Source organism: Xyrauchen texanus, chromosome 38 (assembly GCF_025860055.1).
Source record: "Xyrauchen texanus isolate HMW12.3.18 chromosome 38, RBS_HiC_50CHRs, whole genome shotgun sequence".
Classification (NCBI taxonomy): Eukaryota; Metazoa; Chordata; class Actinopteri; order Cypriniformes; family Catostomidae; genus Xyrauchen; species Xyrauchen texanus.
Genome location: NC_068313.1, coordinates 26,787,616 through 26,812,357, shown reverse-complemented (window position 1 = coordinate 26,812,357; position 24,742 = coordinate 26,787,616). Strand labels below are relative to the sequence as shown.

The 24,742-nt window shown below is 37.3% G+C and overlaps 1 protein-coding gene across 14 annotated transcripts in view; it reads left to right on the top strand.

Annotated features, from left to right (window-relative positions):
* Positions 1-585: 585 nt before the first annotated feature.
* LOC127632101 (RNA-binding protein Musashi homolog 2) overlaps positions 586-24,742 on the top strand; it is a 372,571-nt gene continuing 348,414 nt past the window's right edge. For all 14 annotated transcript variants that reach the window (XM_052110602.1, XM_052110601.1, XM_052110593.1 and 11 more), the window contains exons 1-5: positions 586-749; positions 1,077-1,117; positions 1,405-1,486; positions 1,882-1,966; positions 8,507-8,548. In XM_052110602.1, coding sequence (XP_051966562.1) covers positions 688-749; positions 1,077-1,117; positions 1,405-1,486; positions 1,882-1,966; positions 8,507-8,548 — 312 coding nt within the window. In that variant the 5' untranslated portion in view covers positions 586-687. The remainder of the gene's footprint in view (positions 750-1,076; positions 1,118-1,404; positions 1,487-1,881; positions 1,967-8,506; positions 8,549-24,742) is intronic.

Sequence of the window (24,742 nt, the reverse complement as noted above, 5' to 3'; positions counted from 1 at the left end):
TATTTGGGGGTCCTTTTGGAAAATTTAGAAACCCCTGATTTAAAATATAGTCAAGCCACCTTTTTCAACAAAACAGATGACAGAGAAATTATCTTAAATTTAATCTTTAGTCAATATGTAGGTAGTTATTGAAAGAAGCACAACAATTGAAGCAATTGTTTTCAGACTGTCACCTGCAGCATTAGATTAAAATGATATCATTGATTTACCCCAAAACATTGCGAGCCTGGCTAGAATTTTATTTCCACCCTACTTGATGTTTAGACATGCTGGAGCAACAAAACAAAAAAGGATAGGAGCAAACAGTCAGTGCTTATTATATAATAATAATTATTATTATTATTATTATAATCGGTGACGTAATGTTTTTCCTGTCCTAGTACTCCCCACGGGCGCAATGAAAAAAACAAAACAATAAACTACAGAAAAAGCCCAAATCTTCAATTTCACAGCTCAAGGTGGGCGTGACCATGCTAATGACGTCAATGAAATAGGTTAGGTGACGAGCCCCTTCTGCGCTCCGCCCCTTGTGGGTGACGGGAGGGGGAGGGAGCCAGGCAGAGCTGATCCCACGTGTGACGCTCGCATTCCCGGCTCAGTAACATTCTCTTAGCGGGGCTTCGGGTAGCGTTCGCTCTGACTGTGTGTGTGTGTGTGTGTTAGTTACTGGCCATAGTTGGGTTAGCAATGGAGGGAGACGGGAGCCAAGCCACATCTGGAAGCCCTAGCGATTCGCAACACGACCCGGGGTAAGCCAGAGCCAGTGCTGACTGCACTTGACTTTTCCCTTTTCTCTATCTTTTTCTCTCCAGTGACATTATTCGGTTTTTAAAAAACGCAGCGGTGCCATTGGTGCAGCCTTCTGAGTGCACTCAACTACTACACTTTGGTTTGATTGATATGAGCGAGCGGGCCTGCCCGGCTCAGTAAAAAACACACACAGCTCTTCTCGATCTGTGCTTTGCCTTCGTGTAGCTTTGCTTTTTTATATTTTGTCGCTAGCTAAGTAGTTAGCTGCATGTCAAAATGGCCGATCTGACATCTGGACTGACTTGTGCTGTGTTTTCCCCTTACAGTAAAATGTTTATCGGTGGCCTCAGCTGGCAAACTTCACCAGGTAAGAGCACGACGATGTCGCTGTCATTTGCGAGCCTTTGTCGCTCGGTGTGTTTTTGTTGCGCGTCCGCGCGCTGGTTACATTGTATCTAGCGTTGCGCGCGGTGCGGGAGATGTGTGCCGTGCGCGCAAGGTTATTTTCATTCCCAATCATTTCAAGTCCTCTATTCGACCCCTGTTTGAAATGCATAAGGGGTGGTGTTTTCATTTATATGTTTATATAAAAAAGCCGCAATAACTATTCTGCTTTGCTAATGTGTCCTCTTTTCTTTCTGTTTTGTTTCACAGACAGCCTTAGAGACTATTTTAATAAATTTGGAGAAATCAGAGAATGTATGGTGATGAGAGATCCCACGACAAAACGCTCCAGGTAAAAAAAAATAATTAACGCTTAGGTTTTGAATCCCTTTGACTTCGAGATTGTGATTTTAAGCGTTCGGCGATGTATTGCACGCTCTTGCGAGTTGCGCTGTTAATTAGCATCCGGAGGATGTGTTCTGAGAAACGCGTAATGTTAAATCAGATGTCTTTAAACATAAACGCTTAATAAAATTGCACCAGATTTCGGCTTCGTCATTGGCACGTTAAGTGTCCTTGACAGTACCTGAAATGTTTAGTCAACCAATGTCTTGTAATGTTTAATAATAAAAGGATGGACGTGTTAACATCCTTCACCAAGTGTCCTACGATCAGTCAGACGCGCGTGACCCATCGCTGTCAAAGCGCTTAATGCATTTCTGTGTTTGTGTTGTGTTTGTTTTCCAGGGGATTTGGCTTCGTTACATTTGCGGATGCGGCCAGTGTAGATAAGGTCTTAGCTCAACCTCACCACGAGTTAGACTCCAAGACGGTAGGTTTGCTTTTATTCGCGATATATTCTGTGAAGTGCTATTTCAACATGCTTGTATGTGTCATTCAGTGGGGGAAAAAAACACGCAGTCTCCTTATAATATCTTTTCCCGGGTCTAGCCACTACAGCATTGACATTGTACCACACACACAACAGCAGGGCACTTGACGCAAATAAGTAGCGGGATAATTAGTCCTGTCTTATAAATACTTCCATGCCTCAACAGGATTGAACCCCTTGTTTGCAGTCCTGGAACTGGGAAACAAGGGGTTAAAAGCACAGAGGTGAAGACTGGGCTAATTGCCTGCTGTTTATTTTGGTTGTGAGCACGTGTCATTTGTGCCAGTTGTGACGTAAAACTTGCAATATGTATGTAGTGTGAGTGTAGTCCTGCTCATGTCTGTTGCCGGTTTGAATTTTCTAAAGGAAAGCTGAAACGTGCTCAGGGCAAGGATCTATTTTAGATGCACACACAAGTTCATTCCACAGCAGGCTGACTAATACTGTTCAGGAGCAGGTCACATTATTTACATGGGGAAATAATAATATATTTTTTTTATTTTACTGCAAGGATATTTTTGATTTTGAGTTGTGTTCACATGCATCTGTCATTTGTGGTCCAAGTTTGTGTGTGCACAGGCGAGACTGAGCTTTAGTCATTTTCTGTTGTTATCATTATTATGCATTCATGTCGTTATATTAAAATGTGACGTTACTTCTTATTTTTTTAATATACAAGTTATTTTTCTGTTGTTGATTTATTCATACCTAGAGTTTGCTGTTGTTTTAAAAATGTTTAAAATATGCTTGAAACATGCAAACCTGATGTTCAGACAATGTAATATGAATTATAATTTTTTTTTTAAAGTATTGCACGCATTGAAAATAAAATGATAACTTTCAAAAAAGCCGCTAAGACTATGAGGTGTTTTTCTTTATATGTAGTGATGGAACACATTTTATTATGTGGTATTTGATTCTTCTAAAACAATTGTGTTGTATTTAAATAGGAGTAATGTGTCGATATGTTACTGTTGTGTTGGTTTGAAATGAAAGATTGATCTTTAGGAAATTCTGAAAATTGAAATGTCGGCTATGTCTGTGCAACTGAGTCAGATACAAAAGGCCTATCAGCAAGAAATGGGTTTATCTGGCTCATAGTACCTCATCTGTTTGAATACCTAAATCAAACCAGAATACATTCAGATTTCCATGAGCCAGAGAACCCAAAGATAAGCAGACACCCTATCAGTAAAATTCATGTGGGTTTTATTTTTCTATTTTTTTATAGTCACCATCTTTCTTGTTTGTAGTTGCAGCTGTTAGTTACCTGTAGGAGTCCGGTGTGAAAGAGCCTTTTATTTGGGATATAGGGTGTGGACAAATACTGCCTTCACTGACTCATTTTAACAGATGCAATGTTTCTGCAAGTTCTTATCAAGTGATGAACTTTATTTAAAGGGATTCATAGAGGTACATTGCTGCGAATGACTAACTTGACATTCACTTGGAATGCTTGTGGCTTCTACTCTTCTCCCAAACCACTGAATATAAATGTTGCCAGTACCTTTAATTTCAAAACATGTCCGATTCAAATGGCCATTAGAATTTTTGGTAACCCTTTACAATCAAGTGCCATTATTTAACAACATTAGTTATCATAAACTAACAATGAACAACATTTTTACAGCATTTTTTATTGTTTGTTAATGTTAATACGACATTAATAAATTTTTTAAATCAAAAGTTATATTTGTCATAGTTAATGCAGTATGAACTAACATTAACATTGAACAATTGTATTAGCTAACCGTAACAAAGCTTAATAAATATATTGCTCCTTGTTAGTTAATGACACACAATGCATTAACTAATGTTAGCAAATTACACTTTATTGTAAACTGTTAACGAATTATGTTCCAGTTAAGTAGATCATTTGATGGAAATGTAAAATATTACATTTTACAAAATAGATTTGAAATAAGTCAAATAAAATAGCAATTTCAAACATTTTCATAAAAAAAAAAAAATGAAATTAAAAGAAGAAACAAAACAAAAGATTTTAATTTAAGTTTGAGAATGAACTTGTTTCATGTAATATTTCATCATGCCATAATAATCTCATTATAGGTTTAGGAATAATGTTTACACTAAAGACGTAAATAGATGGGACCAAACCGAGGTAATGTGGTGGATAACCCGAGGTTATGTGGTTGCTCATTGCACTGATTAGATTAGATCAGGTGGCTAATTTGTTAAACTGTTTATTACCCACATAAAACTGCAGGTAGATTACTGTTGATAGTTTACTTAATAGTTTACTCCAGTTTCTTGTAAAATATTAATATAAAATCATGATACTAGACTATCAGGTGAAATATTCTCTTTTTGCTTTCAAGCCCTAAATTTGTACAGTACTGTGCAAAAGTCTTAGACAAGCAAGATGTTTTATAAAAAAAAACATTTGTCTTAAAATAGTTATTTATATCTTCAGCTTTAGTGTAACATTAGGAAATATAAATGCTAGACTCCCAAACATAACTTTTTGCAAATAGAATAGAACAGAAGAACAGGGAGCCCTGCAACAGTTGGCATGCCCCCTACAGAGCCCCCCAGTAAACATTGTGTCAGTCTGGGATTACATGAAGAGACACAAGCAATCGAGACAGCCTAAATAGATAGAAGAACTGTGAAAAATTCTCCAAGAAGCTTGGAACATCCTATCTGCCAACAACCAAGAAAAACTGTGTCCAGGTTTTCCTAGGAGAATTAGGACTGTTTTAAAGCCAAAGTTGGTCACACCAAAATATTAATTTAGCTTTATTTTATGTTTACTTGACTTTAAATGACATTATTTGATAAACGAAAACTATTTATAGCATTAGTTTTAAAGACATCCTCACTGTGCATTTTTCACAAGTGCCTAAAACTTTTGCACTACTGTAGATGCACAGCTTTCCATTCATCTCACTCTGCCTATTTGACATTGACTGATGTAAGCTTAAATACCTTTAGGAGGGAGAATATTTCAATCTGATATATATATATATATATATATATATATTAGTTCATTTAATATATATATTAAATGAACCCTAAAGATTTTAGCATTGCACATTGCAAAAAAAAATCATATCTCGGACATCAAAATTGAGCAGTGTAGATTACATAATCACAGCACACATGTGTAACTCTTGAAGTTAAAAGTGGGTCAGTGTTTGACATTTCAAATGCTCTTGAATGGCTGCGGGGAAAAAAAAGAAAGCTAGCATAAGCAGTGATGTATCCAGGATTGAGAGCGATTGAGATCACGGGGACAGTAGCGGCTGCAGCTAAAGCAGGGATTAATGAGCTCTTGGTAGTGATGTCATTGTTAGTGTTGGGGCATCACTGGCATGACTTGAACCAAAGCATGACCTCATTGATAAAGGTAAACACTGGGGCTATAGCTCCAGGCTTAAATGAAAGTTCTGTCATCAGTTAATCAGCCTCATTATGTTCCAAACCCGTCACTATTGCTTTTTTTCTCTCTCTACAAACAATAAAAGTTAATGGTGACTGAGACTGTTAAACCTTAATTTTCTGCATGAAATCACATTTTGTGTTCCATGGAAGAAAGAAAATAATATGGGTTTGGAACAGCATGAGGTTGAGTGAATTTTCTCTTCTGGGTGAAACGTTCCTTTAAAGAACAACTTTAAATTGGTTTTGATTTCTATAACATTTGAAACGTGTTATTTTTTTCTTTTCTTTTTAAGCATTGCTTCTTTTAAAAAGATCAAGGCTTGTTCTTCTTCCCCAACTGTTCCTTTACTATTTATGTTTCAGCCGCATTAGTTTTTGCCATTCCATATCCTGAATTTTATTAGTCTTATTTGCATAATCTTAAAACATAAGCACATGTAAATAAACATATAGATATTCCTATATTATTAAGCTGTCGTATGTTAATTAAATATATGCGCCATATTACAGATGGGTGTTTAAGAAGGTGATGCACACATATAGTTTTTTAAAAATCCTTTAGAAATGATATTTTTATTATTATAAGAAATAAGAAAAATATTATTTGCTGATTCACAAAACACTCAAAGTTTCCTCGTTTAAATCCATGTTTTTTGCATTTTCTGTTTTCCATTTTTCCGCAATTTGTGCAAATGGACCAGAGAAAACATGTACAGAGATATTCTTGATGCTCTTGTTTCACATTTGATTAAAAGCTGTGTAATCTGCAAAAAAAAGAAAAAAGAAAAATACCCGGGGTGAGAATTGCATTGTGTATTGACAACCGAGAGACTGCTGGCGGTTTCTCTAAAAGCAATCTGTTTTAGATTAAACACTTTTCTGGATGAATTAAAGTACAACACAACAGCATAATTTCCCACCAGAAAGAGTTTTTTTTTATTTATTATTTTTTATTATTATATAAAAGCAGTACATATTGCATTTCTCTTCAGGTCAAATTAATTTACCAGGAGACTCCCTCCTTCGTATTCCACCAAAACATGTTTATTACTTTTTTTTTTTTCCCCCTTTTCGCACGCTGTCACATCTCACAGTTCTGCTTTTCTTTTGGTTGCTGTTTATATAAAGTGACAAAGCATTCAGATACACAGTATATTCAAGAGCAATATAGCACTAACAGATCTTTTTCCCTTGAGATATTTTTCCATTTAATGGGAATGCAGGAGCAAGCATCTGCGGAAAGAAAGTCTTTGAACTGTTTTTTATTCTCGCATGCGTGATTATCTACCGTCCATTCCTTCTAGTGCTCTGGCAGAACAAGCTTTTGGCCTCTGCTTGGAAAAATACTTTTGTTTTAGACTTTGAAAGTTTTTTTATTTCAGTTTTTAAAATGGGAATAGTTATGATGAAGCTTGTATTTGTAAGCATTAGCAAATGCATAATGCAATATGAAATTACAAAGAACAATATATATTTTTTTTTACAGTATTAATATTGGTTAATATTAATTAATAAGAAAATCCAGTTGTTCATGGTTAGTTCAAGTTAGTGCATTAACAACTGATCATGCATAACACTTTAAAAAAATGTATTAATAAGTGAGTATTGATGCTGACTACCACCCCTGGAGTCCTGAGTTCGAATCCAGGGCATGCTGAGTGACTCCAGCCAGGTCTCCTAAGCAACCAAATTGGACCGGTTGCTATGAAGGGTAGAGTCACATGGGGTAACCTCCTCGTGGTCACTATAATGTGTGGTTCTTACTCTCGGTGGGGCACATGGTGAGTTGTGTGTGGATGCCGCAGAGAATAGGGTGGACATCCACACGAGCTACCTCTCCGTGGTAATGCGCTCAACAAGCTGCATGATAAGAAGCGCGGATTGACGGTCTCGTATGCGGAGGCAACTGAGATTCGTCCTCTGCCACCCGGATTAAGGAGAGTCACTACACCACCACAAGGTCTTCAAACGCATTGGGAATTGGGCATTCCAAATTGGGGAGAAAAATGGGAGAAAAGACAATGATTAGTATACATTAGAATGTTGAAGTTGCTGTAAAGCAATGTTCATTGTAATTCATGCTAACTAACATATTGAAAATGTTAACAAATGCAACCTTATTTTAAAGGGTTACCAGTGTAATATCTTTTTTTTTAATATTTGTCCTAGGGTGTGCCTCTAACAAGCCAGTTTGTGGAAATCAATAATGCCTGTTTATTATAAATAAAACTACTTTTCTCTAAATAAAGAGAAACGTTTAGCATAAGACACATCCATTTTTTTGCATTACCAACAGGTATAATAGCGCAGAGACATCGATAAAAGGACAAATTACTTGATTGCAATTGACACATTTATGTTGTTAATGTCTTCCCCTGGGATTTTAATTTCCCAGATGAATCATGGAAGCAATTAATGTAAATTGTGCCCTTCGTTGCAGGGTGTATTCAGGTTATTTCTCTGTCAATGTGTATGAAATAACGCTGCTTGTAATATAGGGAAATATAAACTGTGTGATGCCAATAATGTTGCTAAAATGATGTTCAAAGTGTAACTCTTCATTCAGTGTGAAACAGTGTAGGATTGAGATAGTCACCTATAATAATGATAATCTCTCAGGGGGAATGAAGTTTGTTGATGTATTTGATCAAATGCCCTGTCTTGACTCTTCACAAATCTACAGCACTCACTAAAACACCTTCCGTCATGTCGACCTGACCTCCCTGGAGGCCAGCAGCACTTTTTCACCAAGTCTGTGAATTATCTCTGGTGTGTTAAATTACCCGGCCTGTTTATTTATGCTGTAATCTAGTAATTATGCTCCAACCTGTGTTAGGTTTTATTTGATTTTGTTATACACAGGCCTCATGCAACCAGCGTGTAATAACTAGGCAAGATTACACATGAGACCCAGTGCATTGCATCATGATTAATGCCATTATTTTCATGAAGGTTATTGAGCAGTCACAGCACATTGCCTCTGTTTTCGAATATTTTGTCATTTTCCTCTTCATGTAACTGTATTACCAGTTCAGTGTTCTCATATTTCTTTCTCTCTTCCCTTGTCTTATTTAGATTGATCCTAAAGTTGCCTTTCCAAGACGCGCTCAACCCAAGGTAAGAGCTGTTTGCTTTTGCTCGCAATGCCCAGTCACTTTACATTTGCAAGTATGCCGTGTATTTGTTAATAGTGTGAGAGGGTGAATGTTTTCGGTGAATTTTGGCTTTGATAGAGCAGAGTTGAGTCTGAGTTTTAACTGTGATGCTATGTTGTGGTCTGTTGTAGTCTGGCTGGTGTTTGTTCCAGGCTGACCATGACTTCTCTGTGTCAGTACAAGGAGAGGCTGTTGTTTAATATTTGAAAAATTACAGCTTTTTAATCAGTTTTTTTAAGCTAGGGCCAGCTATTAGTGCTAATGAACCTTAGTGAAGAACTATATATTTACTAAAATATTAATTTATTACTGTTTTGAGTGTGAAAGTTGAGTATTTTTATTGGGGAGATAGTGTTGAGTGGTTATTTATTGTACTTTTTTCGCATCGCTGCTTCAATGTAAGATCCTTAGTGAATAATTTTTTGTTTATTAAATAAATATTGAAACGACTAGTTCAGCATAATTAGAAAATTCTGTCATCATTTACTCACTTCTATTGTTCTATACTGTTGTTATTTATGTGGAACACACAAGGAGAATTTTTGAGGAATCTTTTACTCAGATCTTTTCCACACAACCACAGTTCATGTTGACCATGGCGGTCAAGACAAAACACCATAAAAGTAGTCAAAATATTTATTCCAAGTCTTCTGAAGCCATATGATAGCCTTATGTTAGGAACATGCCAACATTTAAAGGAATAGTTCACCTAAAAATTTAATTCTTTCAACATTAATTCATCCTCATGTCATTCCAAAGCAGTATTTTTTTCTTCGGTCAAACAGACAACACACAATGTTAGGGACTGACAGCCTCAGTCACCATTCACTTTCATTGCATGGAAAACGGATGTAATGACAGCGAATGGTGATTGGCACAGCAGTCCCTAACATTATGCCTTTTATCTTCCACGGATAAAAAAAAGCTATAGGGGTTCAGAACAACATGAGATTGATTAATTGATGACAGAATTTTCATTTTTGGGTGAAGTCGGTATTCACTGATAATCTACCCCTTCGCTGAAGCAGCATTTACTGTACTTTAAATGTGAAGAATTCAGCTTTTGTAATTAGTATTTGATGGCAATATATTAGTACGTACAGTATGAACCTGAAGAACAGTCATGGAGAAAATGTTTTATTATTGCTGTTTTGAATGTGAAGGTTGAGTGGTGTGGGTGGTGATTAACTGACCTTTTTTTTTGGCATTGTTGCTTTGGTGAATCTTTGCGAAGGGGTGGAGGGGGGGTTTCCCCTCAGCATTGGAATCCTGAGAATTAAATTCCTCTGCCAGTTTCTCATGAATTTTGTCTCAATATTATTTTTTTTGTGCATCCTTCTGTGTGTTTTCATGGTATCTAATGTCCTGCTTCTGCGAGCCATGTTGGCAGCAAACCACCTACAGCCTCTTCACTTCAGTGTCAGCCAGATGGTCTATGCCCCAGATTTTGTGTCTGCCGTGCAGCCGTTGCTCAGGTAGAGCTCAGGAAGACCCCCCTGGATGTGCTATAGGCCACCATGACTTTTATCCACTTTTTCTCTAAAGAGGAAAGGTGAGAACTTCAACACTGACCTGGGATCAGCTCAGATGTTGTCTTGGAATGGATGAGGAAAGAAAAATCTCTATTGCTCCTAGACAACACTGAGGTTGCAAGATTTTCCTTAAAGGGATAGGTCACCAAAAAATGCAAATTCTGTCATAATTTACTCACCGTCATGTTGTGTTGTCCCAAACCCCTATTAAAAAGTAAATGGATAAAAGTGTCTGCTAAATGAATAAATAAATAAATGGTGACTGAGGTCCTTCTGTGTTCCAAGGAACAAAGTCATGTGGGTTTGGAACAACATGAGGGTGAGTGAATGATTCCATTCATTTTTAGGTGAACTATTCCTTTAAATTAGATCTCCAGGTCTCCTGATATAAAAAAGCAACCTTGGAGAAATATAATTGTCCTCTGGGAGAGAGAGAGGAACAGGCAGATGGTCTTAGACCGGAAACAAAATGGGAACCTCTGGCCTGTATGGTGAGAGGTGTCTGTTGCACACTTGTCTGGCTAATTGATATAAAGAACTTTTCTGCTTGGTCCAGAGTAGGGAATCATTGAAGGAGAAACGATGTGCTCTGTTTCCCGCTCTCATGCACATACACATGCCAGCGAGGCTGGTCCAAATGCAGGCCACAGGGTCCCAGGCCTAATGCTGTTTCTTGGCTTTGGTTGGACACAGGATGAATAGGAGTATTAATACTGCCAGGATTCAGTAGCAGTTAGACTGAAGTCCTGTGGATCTTTGCTCAGAGCCAGGCATATTGGTGAATAGTACCTTTAAATGGTGATACATTATTATTCCCACATCCAGTCAATGGGTTAGACGTGATCGCGCAATCAAAACTTGCCAATAGCGAGTATTATACGAATTAATTATCCACCATCCCCTAACTGTGTGGTTAAATTTAATGATCCATGTTCAATGCAAGTTTAGCTCAGTAGACAGAATTTGTGGTGTAATGCTGATTACAACAAAAATTATTTAAACTCGTCCCTCATTTATTTTAAATAAGCAAATATCGCAGTTACAGTTAGGCACTTACAATGTAATTGAATGGGGCCAGTCCATGAACATTAAAGTACATGCTGTTTCACAAGTACAGCCACAAGACATAAACATTATGTACACTGGCGGCCAAAGGTTTGGAATAATGTACAGATTTTGCTCTTATGGATAGAATTTGATACTTTTATTCACCAAAGTGGCATTCAACTGATCACAATGAATAGTCAGGACATTAAAATTACAATTTGATTTTTCATACTTTTTTGTCTTAAACTACTTTCCTCCAAGTGCATCAATGATAGCTTTGGAGATTCTTGGCATTCTAGCTGTCAGTTTGTCCAGATACTCAAGTGACATTTCACCCCACACTTCCTGTAGAACTTGCCATAGATGTGGCTGTCTTGTCGGCACTTCTCACGCACCTTACAGTCTAGCTGATCCTACAAAAGCTAAATGGAGTTAAGATCCATAACACTCTTTTCCAATTATCTGTTGTCTAATTAACCTTTTATTTTAGTTTTTCTGTTTCAAAAGTGGCTTTTTCTTTGCAATTCTTCCCATAAGGCTGCACCCCTTCGTCTACTCTTTACTGTTGTACATGAAACTGGTGTTGAGCTGGTAGAATTCAATGAAGCTGTCAGTTGAGGTCATGTGAGGCATCTGTTTCTCAAACTCTGATGTACTTATCCTCTTGTTTAGTTGTACATCTGGCCTTCCACATCTCTTTCTGTCCTTGTTAGAGCCAGTTGTCTGTAGTATACACCTATGTATCTAGAGAAAGCTGATTCTTTTTGCCATTTTTTACCTAATATTGACTTTAAGACATGCTAGTCTATTGCATACTGTGGCAACTCAAAAACAAACACAGAGACAATGTTAAGCTTCATTTAATGAACCAAATAGCTTTCAGCAGTGTTTGATATAATGACAAGTGATTTTCTAGTAGCAATTTACCATGATTACTCAAGGATAAGGTGTTGGAGTGATGGCTGCTGGAAATGGGGCCTTTCTAGATTTGATCAAAAATGACTTTTTTCAAATAGTGATGGTGTTGTTTTTTACATCAGTAATGTCCTGACTATACTTTGTGATCAGTTGAATGCCACTTTGGTGAACTAAAGTACCAATTTCCTTCCAAAACAGCACAATCTGTACATTATTCCAAACTTTTGGCCGCCAGAATATGTTAACATGACTTTAGTGGGCATTGCAGGGTGAACTGGCGTTACGTCTTATTGACAGCAAAGTAGTAATATTGGCTATAACTTAACATAAATAAGGTTAATAATTGATTTTTATCACACTTTGATCATGTTAACAAGTATAGTGTTTACTTCATGTGGCTATACTTTTGAAACTGTGTGTAGTTTAAACATTTATAAATTGACCCTATTCACTTCCATTGTAAGTGCCTTAGTGTATATATGCTTTTTGCCTTTTTTTATTTTATTTTTTATAAATTAGGGGAGAGTCATTCGAGTCTAATTAACATAATTCCACAAATTCCGCTGTTGATTTAGCTTAATTTGAATTGAATCTGGAACATAAAGGAAGAGATTAAGAACAAACCAGCAGTAAATAATCATAAATATCCCAAAAAATCTAATGGCCACACTGTCCTCACCATGCAAGGCGAGAGTAGAGTGCTTTTTATTTCCCAACAAAAGCACTAAAAGGTAGTGGGGATTTGTTTTTGCAATGATTGTGTTTAACACTGCAGAAGTTTACAACAGATTGCTTTTCCGTCATGTTTGTGAGTGGGCTTGTTGTTTCACACTACTTTTCCCAAACACGGCTCTGCATGTCCCGACAAGATTTTAATTGATATCGGAATTGAGGCCACTTTTGGAAGGGAATGGATTTTCGCAGGTCTGATATCGCCCTCCGAGAACACTGTTATTTTCATCATCCCTCAGGCTGCATAATCCTTCCAATCAAGTTACCAGTGCTTCACCAGCTGGTGTAGTGCAGTTTTAACAAGCCTCTAGGTGCAGTAAGGCAATGGACGATCATCTTTATGTGATGGGCCATTTGTTCGGCACTCATTCTTGGCCCTTCTCATTGATCATATTTGCAGATCAGACCGTTCCCAGTTGCTAATTTAGTGGGAGGATATTTATCTACAAGACATTTGCGGATGAAGCATTACATTCTCAAATAATTTATTTCAAAACTATTTACGTCCTTAAGTAAATTCAAAGAAATAATGGGAAACTTGATGGCTTTAGTTCAAAACATTAAAGGGGATCATTTATGTGCAAATTCTGTCAACATATGTATCTGTTAAATATATATTAAGATTTTTAAAAGATTATCTCACCTATGTTGTTCCATACAATGCAATTGAATGGGTGCCAACATTTTGAAGCTCCAAAATCCACAGAAGGGCAACATAAAAGTGCTCCAGATGATTCTGGGGGTTGAGTGCATATCTTCTAATGTGATATGATAGGTGTTGGTGAGAAACAGATCAATATTTAAGTCCTTTTTCCTTCATTTTCACTTTCTTCTCCTTTTGGTGATTTACAGTCTTAATGCATATCGCCCCCTACTGGGCAAGGAGGAGAATTTATAATAAAAAATGACTTCAATATTGATCTGTTACTCACCCACGTCTATCATATCGTGTCTGTACACATTGATTTAACTATTGGAGTCGTATGGATTACTTTTATGCTTCCTTAATGTGGATTTTGGAGCTTCAAAATGTTGATACCCATCACTTGCATTGTAAGGACCTACAGAGCTGAAAAATTCTTCTAAAAATCTTAATTTTATTCTGCAGAGGAATGAAAGTCAGTCACATCTGGGATGGCAGAAAGGTGAGTAAATCATGAGAGAATTTTATTTTTGGGTGAACTATCCTTTTAAGAATACCAAGGATGATAGGAGACTAGTTTGGGTCTCTGTATGCAAGTCCGATTCTTGAGCGTGAAAGTTACGACTCATTTGTGCCCCTTGGGCTTTTCTTCCCTGCCTCTACCTTCCAGCCTCTGCTTTTTCTGCCATTAAAAGATTATTGTGTCATTTTTGCTGACACTAGTTCAAAACACTGTTAGACACTGTATAATGAGTTTGCACGCAAAGCTCACAGCAGCTACCTTCGGGTCCTTAAACTTGATTTCACAGGAGTCTTACCAATCAGTGCCAAGCCGGTGGCTATAATCAGTCTAATGAGTGACATTATCTACAAAAATGGGAGCTATTTTTAAAGTACAGACGAAATCGGGGGTGGGGTTTGAAACCAGAGTTAAAAGGCCCTGCACATAACATAATGGGACCCTTCAGTTCCAGCAGCCCAACACACAACCAGCCTGAGTTGAGATGCCCTGACATTTACCACCATGAGTGTTGTCAAAACAAAGCCCGAGCAAGCTACATCCCCAGTTCTCTTGTTCTTGCAAACATCCTGCACAGGACTGGCTGAATAGAGAAATAATGGGTGTCAGAGCTAAAATTATGTTTACTATTGGAAATTTCTTCCATCATACACTGGAAATTTCAAGAAGTTTAAAAAATCCGGACCTGGAAAAGTAATAGAAATTAGTAAAATTTAAAGTCATGGAAATATCTGTTTGTCTAGTTATGTGTTTCTCTAAAATATTTAATTGGCTTGATATTGCTCTTGTGTAGTGTAAAACTAGTAGGGTTACGAACCTAGAACCGGTTCTGAACAAGAACGAGTCTGAACCATTTCTTTTGTAATATACCATTTCTTTTTGTAATAATGATTTTCATGACTTTCAGTTCCATTAATAGTTTCTGAACATGTCATTTTTGGCTGATTTAAAATACTCTGATATATCGAGCGTAACACTGTGTGACCAGTTTAGTGCGATTCCCAAAGAAATCTCTTTTTTTTTTTATTGGAAGAATCAGTGTGCAACAATGTGCAACAATATTTACAATATTTACTCCTAGTGTACTGTGAAACAACAAAGCTGTCTGGTCCTGTGGTGCAAGCTTTCAGGGAGAGGCACATGGCTAAGTGTGAAAAATTCAGGCCAAGTTTTTAATGAAGTCCAAAATGTGGTGCCGTATGAAGTGCCGAAACCCCCCAGTGGACGTTTTCTCACTCTCTGGGAGGCAGAGCAGCACCGCAAGCCCACCAACTCCAAACAACTCTGCAGCAATTAAAGAAAGCTGGCTAACGCACAGCTCAATCCAGCTTCATGGGCTTTACAGATCGCCTCTTTCATTTCAGCCGCCATAGTTCTTTGCTGACAGCTTGGCAAAGTAGCCCCTTTTCTCTTTTGAATTTTCAACAGGTGCTTGTTTATTCCACGTGGGCTGAGAAAACTTTGATTTGATAAAAGGGCCTTGGTTGAATCTGTTGTAGGTCTTTGATGTGAATATCGCTTGATGTAAATATTGCGTAAAAGTTCCGTGATGAAACGTTTTGATGCAAGGAACAACAAAGGAGAAAGAAAGGATGTGAACTGAGAGAAAAGAGAATAAGCACCTCATTGTGCATTTTTAGGTGCTTTGCCAAACAAGAGCATCATCAATTCAACCAAACTGTGAAACACAACATTATTTTCCAACCCCTTCAGTAAGGCTTAAGTAGACCTTTATATATACCATACCTGAAATTAGCACTATATATGCACATTATATAAAAACATAAATAATAATGAAAGTAAAAAGTGCAATTATAATAATTGTAACAAAATGTAAAGACATTGCCTTTCAGCTCACCACTTGTACTTAATACATTTTCACTTTTTCTTTTTTCAGGAAAATCAGAATATCCACATTATCAGGGAAGGTGGATCTGTTAGCATTGACAATGTCCCTACTGTTGAAATATTAATCCGATGATGTTCATTATTGCTTTAGCTCTGTCTGAGTTTGCAGGGAGAGGCTGCTTGCATGCCGTGTCGAGACTAAGGGTGCTTCTGATTTCTGAAATTGTGCGTCCTTGTTTCCTTTACTTTCTTCCTTTCCTCGTTTCCTTGCTCCACCCTTTTAGAAAACAAGGAAAGGATGGAAGGAAACATGGACAGAGGAATCGAAGCAAGACTTGATTGTAAAGAAATGTCCTTGCTCCCGTTAGCTCAAAGGCACATGTGGATGATGTCACCACAAATGTGTCATCATGTTAGATGTGCTTCGTGAGGCATGCACGACTTTGGTGAAACAGAGCCGACACACAACCTTCGTCCTGCTCACTACTTCGTTTACCACAATAACCACAATATAAACCACAATATTTCCAAACAACAGATTTTAGAGACTGTGGTGGGTCTTCAATCTCTAGCTTATTTAGGACTGACATATTTATATTTTCATGGCTCCATACTGCGACCAAAAATTATTGATTGCAACAATAATTTAAAATGGAGTCGCCATTGGCGACAGTCGGGTTGTGCACGTTAATATGCAGTTTTGTCAGATATCATTTTGTGAGTTATTGAATACATCTATAGAGCACGCACCACCAGTGTGTCTTGAGCAGCTTTACACCCGTTCTGTCGACAAACCCAGCGTGAGAGAGTCATGACCAAATGACTCTTTTGAACCGGATATTTTTCATTAATCATCCAAAAAGAACTGAGGGTTTGTACTCAGGAGCTCAGGTTAGCAGTTTGAATGAGGACTGGGACTATCAAGCCTCTAAATGACATAAAAAGCACCATGAAAGTATCATATAAGTAAATAGTACACTACATTCCACATCTTCTGAAGTCATACTACAGCTTAGTGTTAGGACCAGACTGAAATTTAAGTAATTAAGTTCTTCAAGTTCACAAACTCCTGCTTTAGTATCACTGGTTTTGAGTTATAAGATTGACAAAAGCAGTCATAAGATAATGTCGACTCAAAAACGTTAATTTCATCCCTTTTTCCTTGAGGAGTCTTTGAGGGCGCCGTCTTCCCCCTTGTACTGCTGAGTGACTGCGAGCAGGCCTGGCATGGTCACATGGTTCAAAACTATAGAGGAGAGCTACGAGTACCACTGTGGCCAGCCCAGCACTAACTGCTCTTGAGTGACACTAATGAGGAGAACAGGCATGCAGGAAAGAGAAGGAAACAAGCTCTTGTGGACATCGCCATTGACAAAACCCCTTTAAGATCTCACCACTCACTGCAATCTTTCACAAGACTCCCCCCTTTCTTCAAATCCCTCTCGCAGACTCCCATTCTCAAAAGACACATCTCTCAATTAGCATGGTTTGGAAAACATGCCACTTTGGTGCTATTCCTGTTATTTTTTTTTATTAGCAGGATGTGAGAGATCTAATTGAATCCTGTTCTAAAGAGTATGGCAACACGCTTCACGACTTGCCCAAACAACAGAGAAAATATGGAGAGAGGGGAGAAGATGCATTCTGTACTTCAGTCTAAAGGTGTCTGGAGCACAATTGTCTTACATCAGACTTAAGGACCATTCACACAAAACAAATTTTTGTCTCAATATTTTTTTTACAGAGCCCATATTGTGCTAATTTACAGGTTCATAATTTTATTTTGGTGGTCTACTAAAATAGGTTTACATGCTTTAATGTTCAAAAAACACATAATTTTTCTCATACTGTAAATTGTTGCAGCACCTCTATTCATCCTCTGTCTGAAACACTCTGTTTTAGCTCCTGTCTCTTTAAAGCCCCGCTTTCCTAAAAGCCCAGTCTGTTGCGATTGGTCAACCGTTAGAGCATGTGTCAGAAATGTAACGCCCCCTTACCAGAACTGAAGTAGCCCTTAGGCTCGCATTATGCAAATGTATTACATAGTGACATATCTAAGTCACGGAAGTAATGGCTGTTTTCTGTGGGACAGAGAAACTTTCTTTGGCATGGACTTTGTGCTTTGTTACTTTTCCAACCTTTTACATGCACAAACGACTATATTACACACTAAAGGAAATGTAAACTCACTTTAATTGTTTTTCTTTTAAAACATTAGATGGTTGTCTTTGAACATTTTATCATGTCTTGTTTTTTCAGCTCAAGAGCAACACATTTTTAAGAGGGTGTGTCAAGTTAAAGCAGTGGTTCTCAAACTTTTTCGGTCATTCCCCACTTTGGACAAGGGGGAATTTTCAAGCCCCATCTGCCACCATCGCCCCAACACAATGCTAATGAAATATGCAACAAGCTTAAAATGTTCCAATTTATTGAACAGTAGTAACAAGTAACAAGTAGTATCAGTAACAAGTTGTATCTAAATATAAACTAACTATTTACATGAAATAACAGCAAGTTCAAAAATAAAGAAAATAAAAGTGCAGCTGGCATAACTTGCATGAAATTCAGAAATAGAGAAAATAAAAGTGCAGCTGTGTCAACATTTGTATCAAGATAAAAAAAATTAGAAAAGAAATACAAGTGCTACTTTGCAATCTGTTAAAAAAAAGAAAAAAAGAGAAATCCATTTGGCAAGAAAGTATTTAAAGAATTCATTTTCCCTGCATTAGTGGCTGCAATGAGCTTGTTTTGCATTGCACAGTTTCTCAAAGCAGGGTTGCAGGCTTGATACTGCCACTCAAGTCATGTTCAATGTTCAGTTGAGATCTGTACTTAGTTTTCAGTGAAGCAACAGCTGAAAAGCCCATCTCACAGAGATATGATGTGGCAAAGGACTAACATCATTTTGTACTTAAAAACGTGAAATATATATATTTTTTAAATAGACATAACATACTGTGTTTGAAATTGGATTAAAATTATGGGCAGTGTAGCTATAAGATAAACTAATGATTCATTATTCTAATATTCCTTTGCTCCGATCAGAGCATGTGAGCTGAGCGCGCATTTCTGAATATTCCGCTCTGCTCGCTCATTCCGCTCAGGGTCGCGGCTCAACCCAGAATGGCCTGCTGGTTCAAAAATATGTGAAATAAGGGCTGCCTCCGACTAAAGTTTTTTCTAGTCGACTAGTAGTTGTTCATTTAAGCCATTAGTGGACAAATTGCCCCTTTATATTGATTTAATAACTTAAGTAGGCTATACAGGATACTGAGCGTTATATAGCCGCACTCAAGCGCATCGACCGCACGCATAAAGCTTGCCACAAAGAACCGGCAAAAGTAATGATTATGAATGTGAAACAAAAATAGCAAGGAGACATTTAATTGTTTATTAATAAACTGGTGTTTTATGTGTCACTGCAAAGATGAAGTTGACGATGCAGACTCGCCATGAACGAATAAAGACAGAAATGCATAAAAAGGAAAATTTCCCCCCGTTTGGCGCGCCCCACCTGTCACGTCTCTATTCCCCACCAGTGGGGCGCGCCCCATACTTTGAGAACCGCTGAGTTAAAGGAACTTCAAGCAAGCCTTGAGACACCTGTGTGCTGTTCTATTCATTACTCTTTGTCTAGCGTTTTTTAACCCAAGAACGGTTGCAATCTGAACAACCCCCACACCATTTCCAGCTATTAAAAAAAATTCAAATCTGTCCATACTGAAAGTAAAAATGCTAAAACTAAGAACACATATCTTGTATTTTTGTGAGGTCCATCATACTTCTTCAGACAGTGTCCCTTTTATTGTTTTTCCTTGTGAAAATTGTTTGATTTGTTGTATAAGATCCAATGTTTCTTAACCTCCACAATCAATTTCACCTCATCGATTTTTGATGTTTATTATACATGAGGAGTGGGATTTTGGTCCCAAATATTTTTTTTATTGTGGGTGAGGAGAGCAAGCATAACATAGCAAAAATATAATTAAGTGACCAACAGAAACTAGCACTCGTCGTGATTGGTTTGGACAAACTTAACATAAAAATTAACATAAAAAAGATGTATTATAAAAAAGATTTATAGTTTGCTTTGTCACATCGAGCTTGGACAAAATGTTACATGCTGTTTGCTGTTCTGCAGAAAATAAAACAAACAGCAAATAGTTATATTGTCTGTTTTATTGTTCCTCCGTCATTTGTTCAGGCTCACTGCCTGTTCAAAAGTAAACTTTCATCGATGGCCCTAATCAATGGTGAATCACTTTGTCTTTCTTGTAACTCTGCGAAAGTTAACTAAAAAGTTTGTTTTCTATATTGCTCCTGTGGTAGACTGTGGCATAGTGCCAGTTCCAAAAACATAAAGATTTTTCAAAGAACATATTTCTTTTGAAGTCACAGTGTGACATTAACCGAGTAGAAAGAGAAGCAATAACACTGAGGGTGTTATGAACCAAATGTTTTTGACCCTTTCATAGACCTGTGTTCTGTAAACTTGTTCCTGCAATTTATTCTTTTCATTATCCTTCCTGCTTGATTTCTGACACATCTCAGGCCCCGTTTATATCTTGTATTACCATCCACAATGGCAAATGTTCTTGGTCACTGTGGTTTCATACACACAGTGTTAATAACATGCAGTGACACAGTGGAGGTAATACTCTGATACGGCCATCCTTCTCCATTTCTGTGGAGGTGATAGAATGGAAAATCATATTTTGAAAAACACACAGAATCTCAAGGGTGTTCCTTTATGTGAAATAGGGGGTTGAGGGTTTAATTGAAGAGCCTCACGAGTAAAAGGGAGGATTTAGGATGGACATATTTTGTATATTATATTGTGTAATTCCACATATTATATTATATTATATTATATTATATTATATTATATTATATTATATTATATTAATGTTTGAGTAGGTGACCAATTGCTTGTTGTTTACTCTACAAATGCAAAGTGAATTGCTGTGCATTTCTGACTACACCGAAAGTGTAGAAAGTGTTCTTTCCATAAGAGCAAAATCTGTACATTATTCCAATCTTTTGGCCAGCAGTGTATACTGTGTGTGTGTGTGTGTGTGTGTGTGTGTAATAAATATATATATATATATATATATATATATATATATATATATATATATATATAATATAAATTTGTGAAAATATTGCATGTTATTGCACCCTTGCTAGTTGTTGTTGCTCTTTCTGTGCCATCAAATCATTTCAATTTATATTTCTAGGAAAACAATTTCACTATACACCGAAAAGCACATAAAAGTACACAAATAAAACAAATAACCATTCATTCTTATGTAGGCAATATATGGTAGTACAAGTTAACGTATTAACATGAACATAACTACACTGATATTAGCCACAGTTTTACAGTGGTATGAATTAGTTTATTAGTTAAAGTAATAATAAAGAATTAACAATTTTCATAGAAGCCTAATAAACATAACATTAATGAGACTATCACGCATGTCTTTCACAGTATGCTCGTCTCTTTAGACACTACTATACCACTGATGTAAGGAGCACATTTTATCAGTATGTTTTTTCCATGGGAATAAAACCCAGGACCTTGCTGTTGCTAGCAACATGGACTTCCGGTTTAGCTACGGGAAAACTAAAATATTAGGCAAGGATTGCACATATTGTTACATTTGCTTTCTCAACCCACAAAGTTTGATAAAAGTCTAGAAAAAATAAGACAATACAGTATTACTTGAGGCTAGCTTTGACTTTGCCTTGGGCTGTCAGGCCTGTAAGCATGTCAACACAGCAGACAGGTTATTATACTGTGACAAACTCAGTTCGGAGCATCCTGGAGCTTTCATTTAGGGTTTCTCCCAGAGTGGAAGGCTGCCAGATCTGCCAAAGCCTTTGTAGGAGCAGACAATCTTCCAAATCCACCCAGTTGACGCTGTGGCGTGCTTCTCTTTGATGGTGCAGTTACCTGCTGTGTCCTATGCTGTACAGTACAGCTGTAGCGCCGGGGCTATCGGCCCACACACTCCACCCTCTAACAGCCGAACTCTGTGCTGCAAGCTGGCTTCTCTCACTCTTTTTCTCTCTGAAAGACCTCTTACGAACTGGTGCATGCAGTGTTGCATTGGAGCTGGTATATAATCCCTATTAGTTTTAATGGGTTAGTTCACACAAAAATGTCAATTTTGTCGTCATTTATTGACCCTAAAGTCGTTCCAAACCAATATGACTTTTTTCCATGGAACACAAATAGGAGATGTTAGGCAGCATGTTTGTGACTGGCTGGCTCAGTCACCATTCAGTTTCATCATATAGAATAATGATGCAATGAAAGGGAATGGTGACTGAGAGGAACATCATCTTTTGTGTTCCGCAGAAGTAGTAGTAGTAGTGGTTTACAATGACATGAGGTTGAGGAAATGATGAAAGAAATGTCATTAATGGGTTAACTATCCCTTTAAAGCTTACCTGTGCAATTTCTGCCTCACTAGCATCACCAAATAGAATTGAAAATAGTTGTTTTCAAACAGGTTTTCCAAACACTGGCCCCATCCTTTATTGGTCAGACAAACAAAAAGCCACGCCCCTAAACTCGTGCCATTGGTTGAGTCATTGTTGCTATAGCAAACTTGTTGGGATGCACAAACAAATAGAGGAATGTTTTGATAACGCCACAGTGTTTTTGAAACACTGTGTGCGTTTTCCGGTGTACTTCGTATATGCTTTTGACCTTGATGCGCATGCGCAGTCGAGGCATTTTTTCTCACTGCGTTTTTGTTGCAGCTTTGATGTGTCGAATATTGACATTTGTGATTTGGTGGAAGCTGTGCTCTGCTCTCGCTCTCTGTCCGTTTCTCTCTGGGTGTTTGTGAAATAAGTGGTCTGTGCAATCAGTGCTGTTGGGCTCATCGAAACTTCTCTGACCTGCCATGTGTGTCCTTGTTCAATGATTGTCCTTCACTTCACTGCAGTGCTCCGCTCCTCTCCTCCACACAGCTCGGCCACTTATCTGACCAGGTGGCTGATATGTTTTCTTTCCTTTTTCTTTTCATTTTTCCATCATTGTTTTTAGCGGTCCAGTGCAAGGGTACCTTTTTTTACTCCTTCCACTCAAGAGCACTTGGATGAAACACATTTTCCATGTGTATTTTAGCATACAAACTCCAGCAAACAATCTCTGCAGCAAACTTCTCCTTACGCTCACAAACTTCATATATATTTGTATATATCTGCATATTTTGCAATGTACTTTAAATATATATATTCTATTGAGGCTGTCATGATTATTAAATTTGGCTGATGATTCATTGTCTACAAATAATTGCGATTATGACGATTAATTGTCATATTTCTTAAGGTGTATGTGTGCTTCACAGCTTAAGTTATTTTGTACATATTTAACTTCAAATATGTAAATTAAATAATAAAAAGGGATATATGATTTCCTGTTAAGGCTTCAAAAACTTATGAATGACATAAAAATGTTTTTATTTTTATATATCAAAATATTTCTAAATGCTTAAATATGTCCCACAAATATTTTTTTTTCAGCAATGGTCCTGCTGTGTCCATGAGCCTGATTTTAGATTATTTTGTCGCTGAAATGCACATTATATTGATTTTGACTTGATGCAACAGTAACATCTGTAAAAAAGTTTATTTATACATAGGCCTACCTAATTTATATAGGGCTAAATTAAAATATTCTGTGTGTAATCCTACTGATTAAGTACAATCATCTCTTTGAATTTCTGAAGGCAAAAAAGCCAGTTACTTTTTCCTACAATCAAAGAGCAGATTTTACACTGAAGAAAAACTGATTGCTTGGTCCATAATAATTATGAAAAATTTCCATAATTCCTCCATTAGTGTCATAGTTTTAAGTGATATTTGTAACTAGATCACAGTTAGTCACTGGTAAAATCAAGCATGGCTCCTCACTACGACAGTAAGTAACCAACAAAATAAACAATGGCATTTTTGTTATGAAATGACAGAAACTACACATTTAAAAACTTTATATGCAAATTAGCTGGAGCTCCCCACCCCGTATCCAGAATAGGGCGGAGTTTTGTCATCTCTGCTTCGGACAACTAGACATCATAAACAATATGACTGACAGCAAAAATAGTGGTGTTCAGCCCTATATGTTTGAACCGTAGTCAGACACTGATGAAGGAGAGACTCCGTCAGATGTAACAAATTTGAGAATGAACCAGGAAGTTTACGAATGGTTATTTGATAAATGTATTTATTTGTTGTAGAGTTTTTTCAGCAGTTTTGCAATGATGGATGAGCAACACACGCACACACAGATACTGTTACAACGTTTGCTTGCGCTATAACGAAACAACACACTCAATCAAACATGTCCGTCTGCAGTGTCCGTCAACAGTCGTGGGCAAGGCCTGTACAAAGTGACCTCACTTTGTACAGAATCTGCGAATGGCTTGTTCTGAGACAGTGCTTCTGATTAATGGGGATTAAAAAAAAGGACTGGGTGGATTTTTATCATTATAGGGGGGTTGTGTATACACACTGCCAACACACATTTATGTTCAAACACCATGTAAAAGTGAATTTTGCATAATAAGTGTCTACGTCACACCGGCTGGAAAAATGATTGCAAGACGCGACCATTATGTCGCAATCTGGAGCCCTATATTTCTATTAACTTTAATAACTTCAAAGAAGTTATCAGAGAAAAATACTTTACATTAGAAGCAGTAGTAAAATATTTCTGTCCTAATTTCTTACATTTTACACGTTATTTTAATGCTCTTTTTTTTGAAAATACAAGCCCTTATTTCTCATGAAAAACAAGTTTCAAGTGATGCCGGAGCGCTTTGCGTTCACGATCAAAGTTAATATTTGTTCGTTTATATTTTCGCGGGAGTTTGGCGTGTACCTCTGCTGATGGTGCGTGCA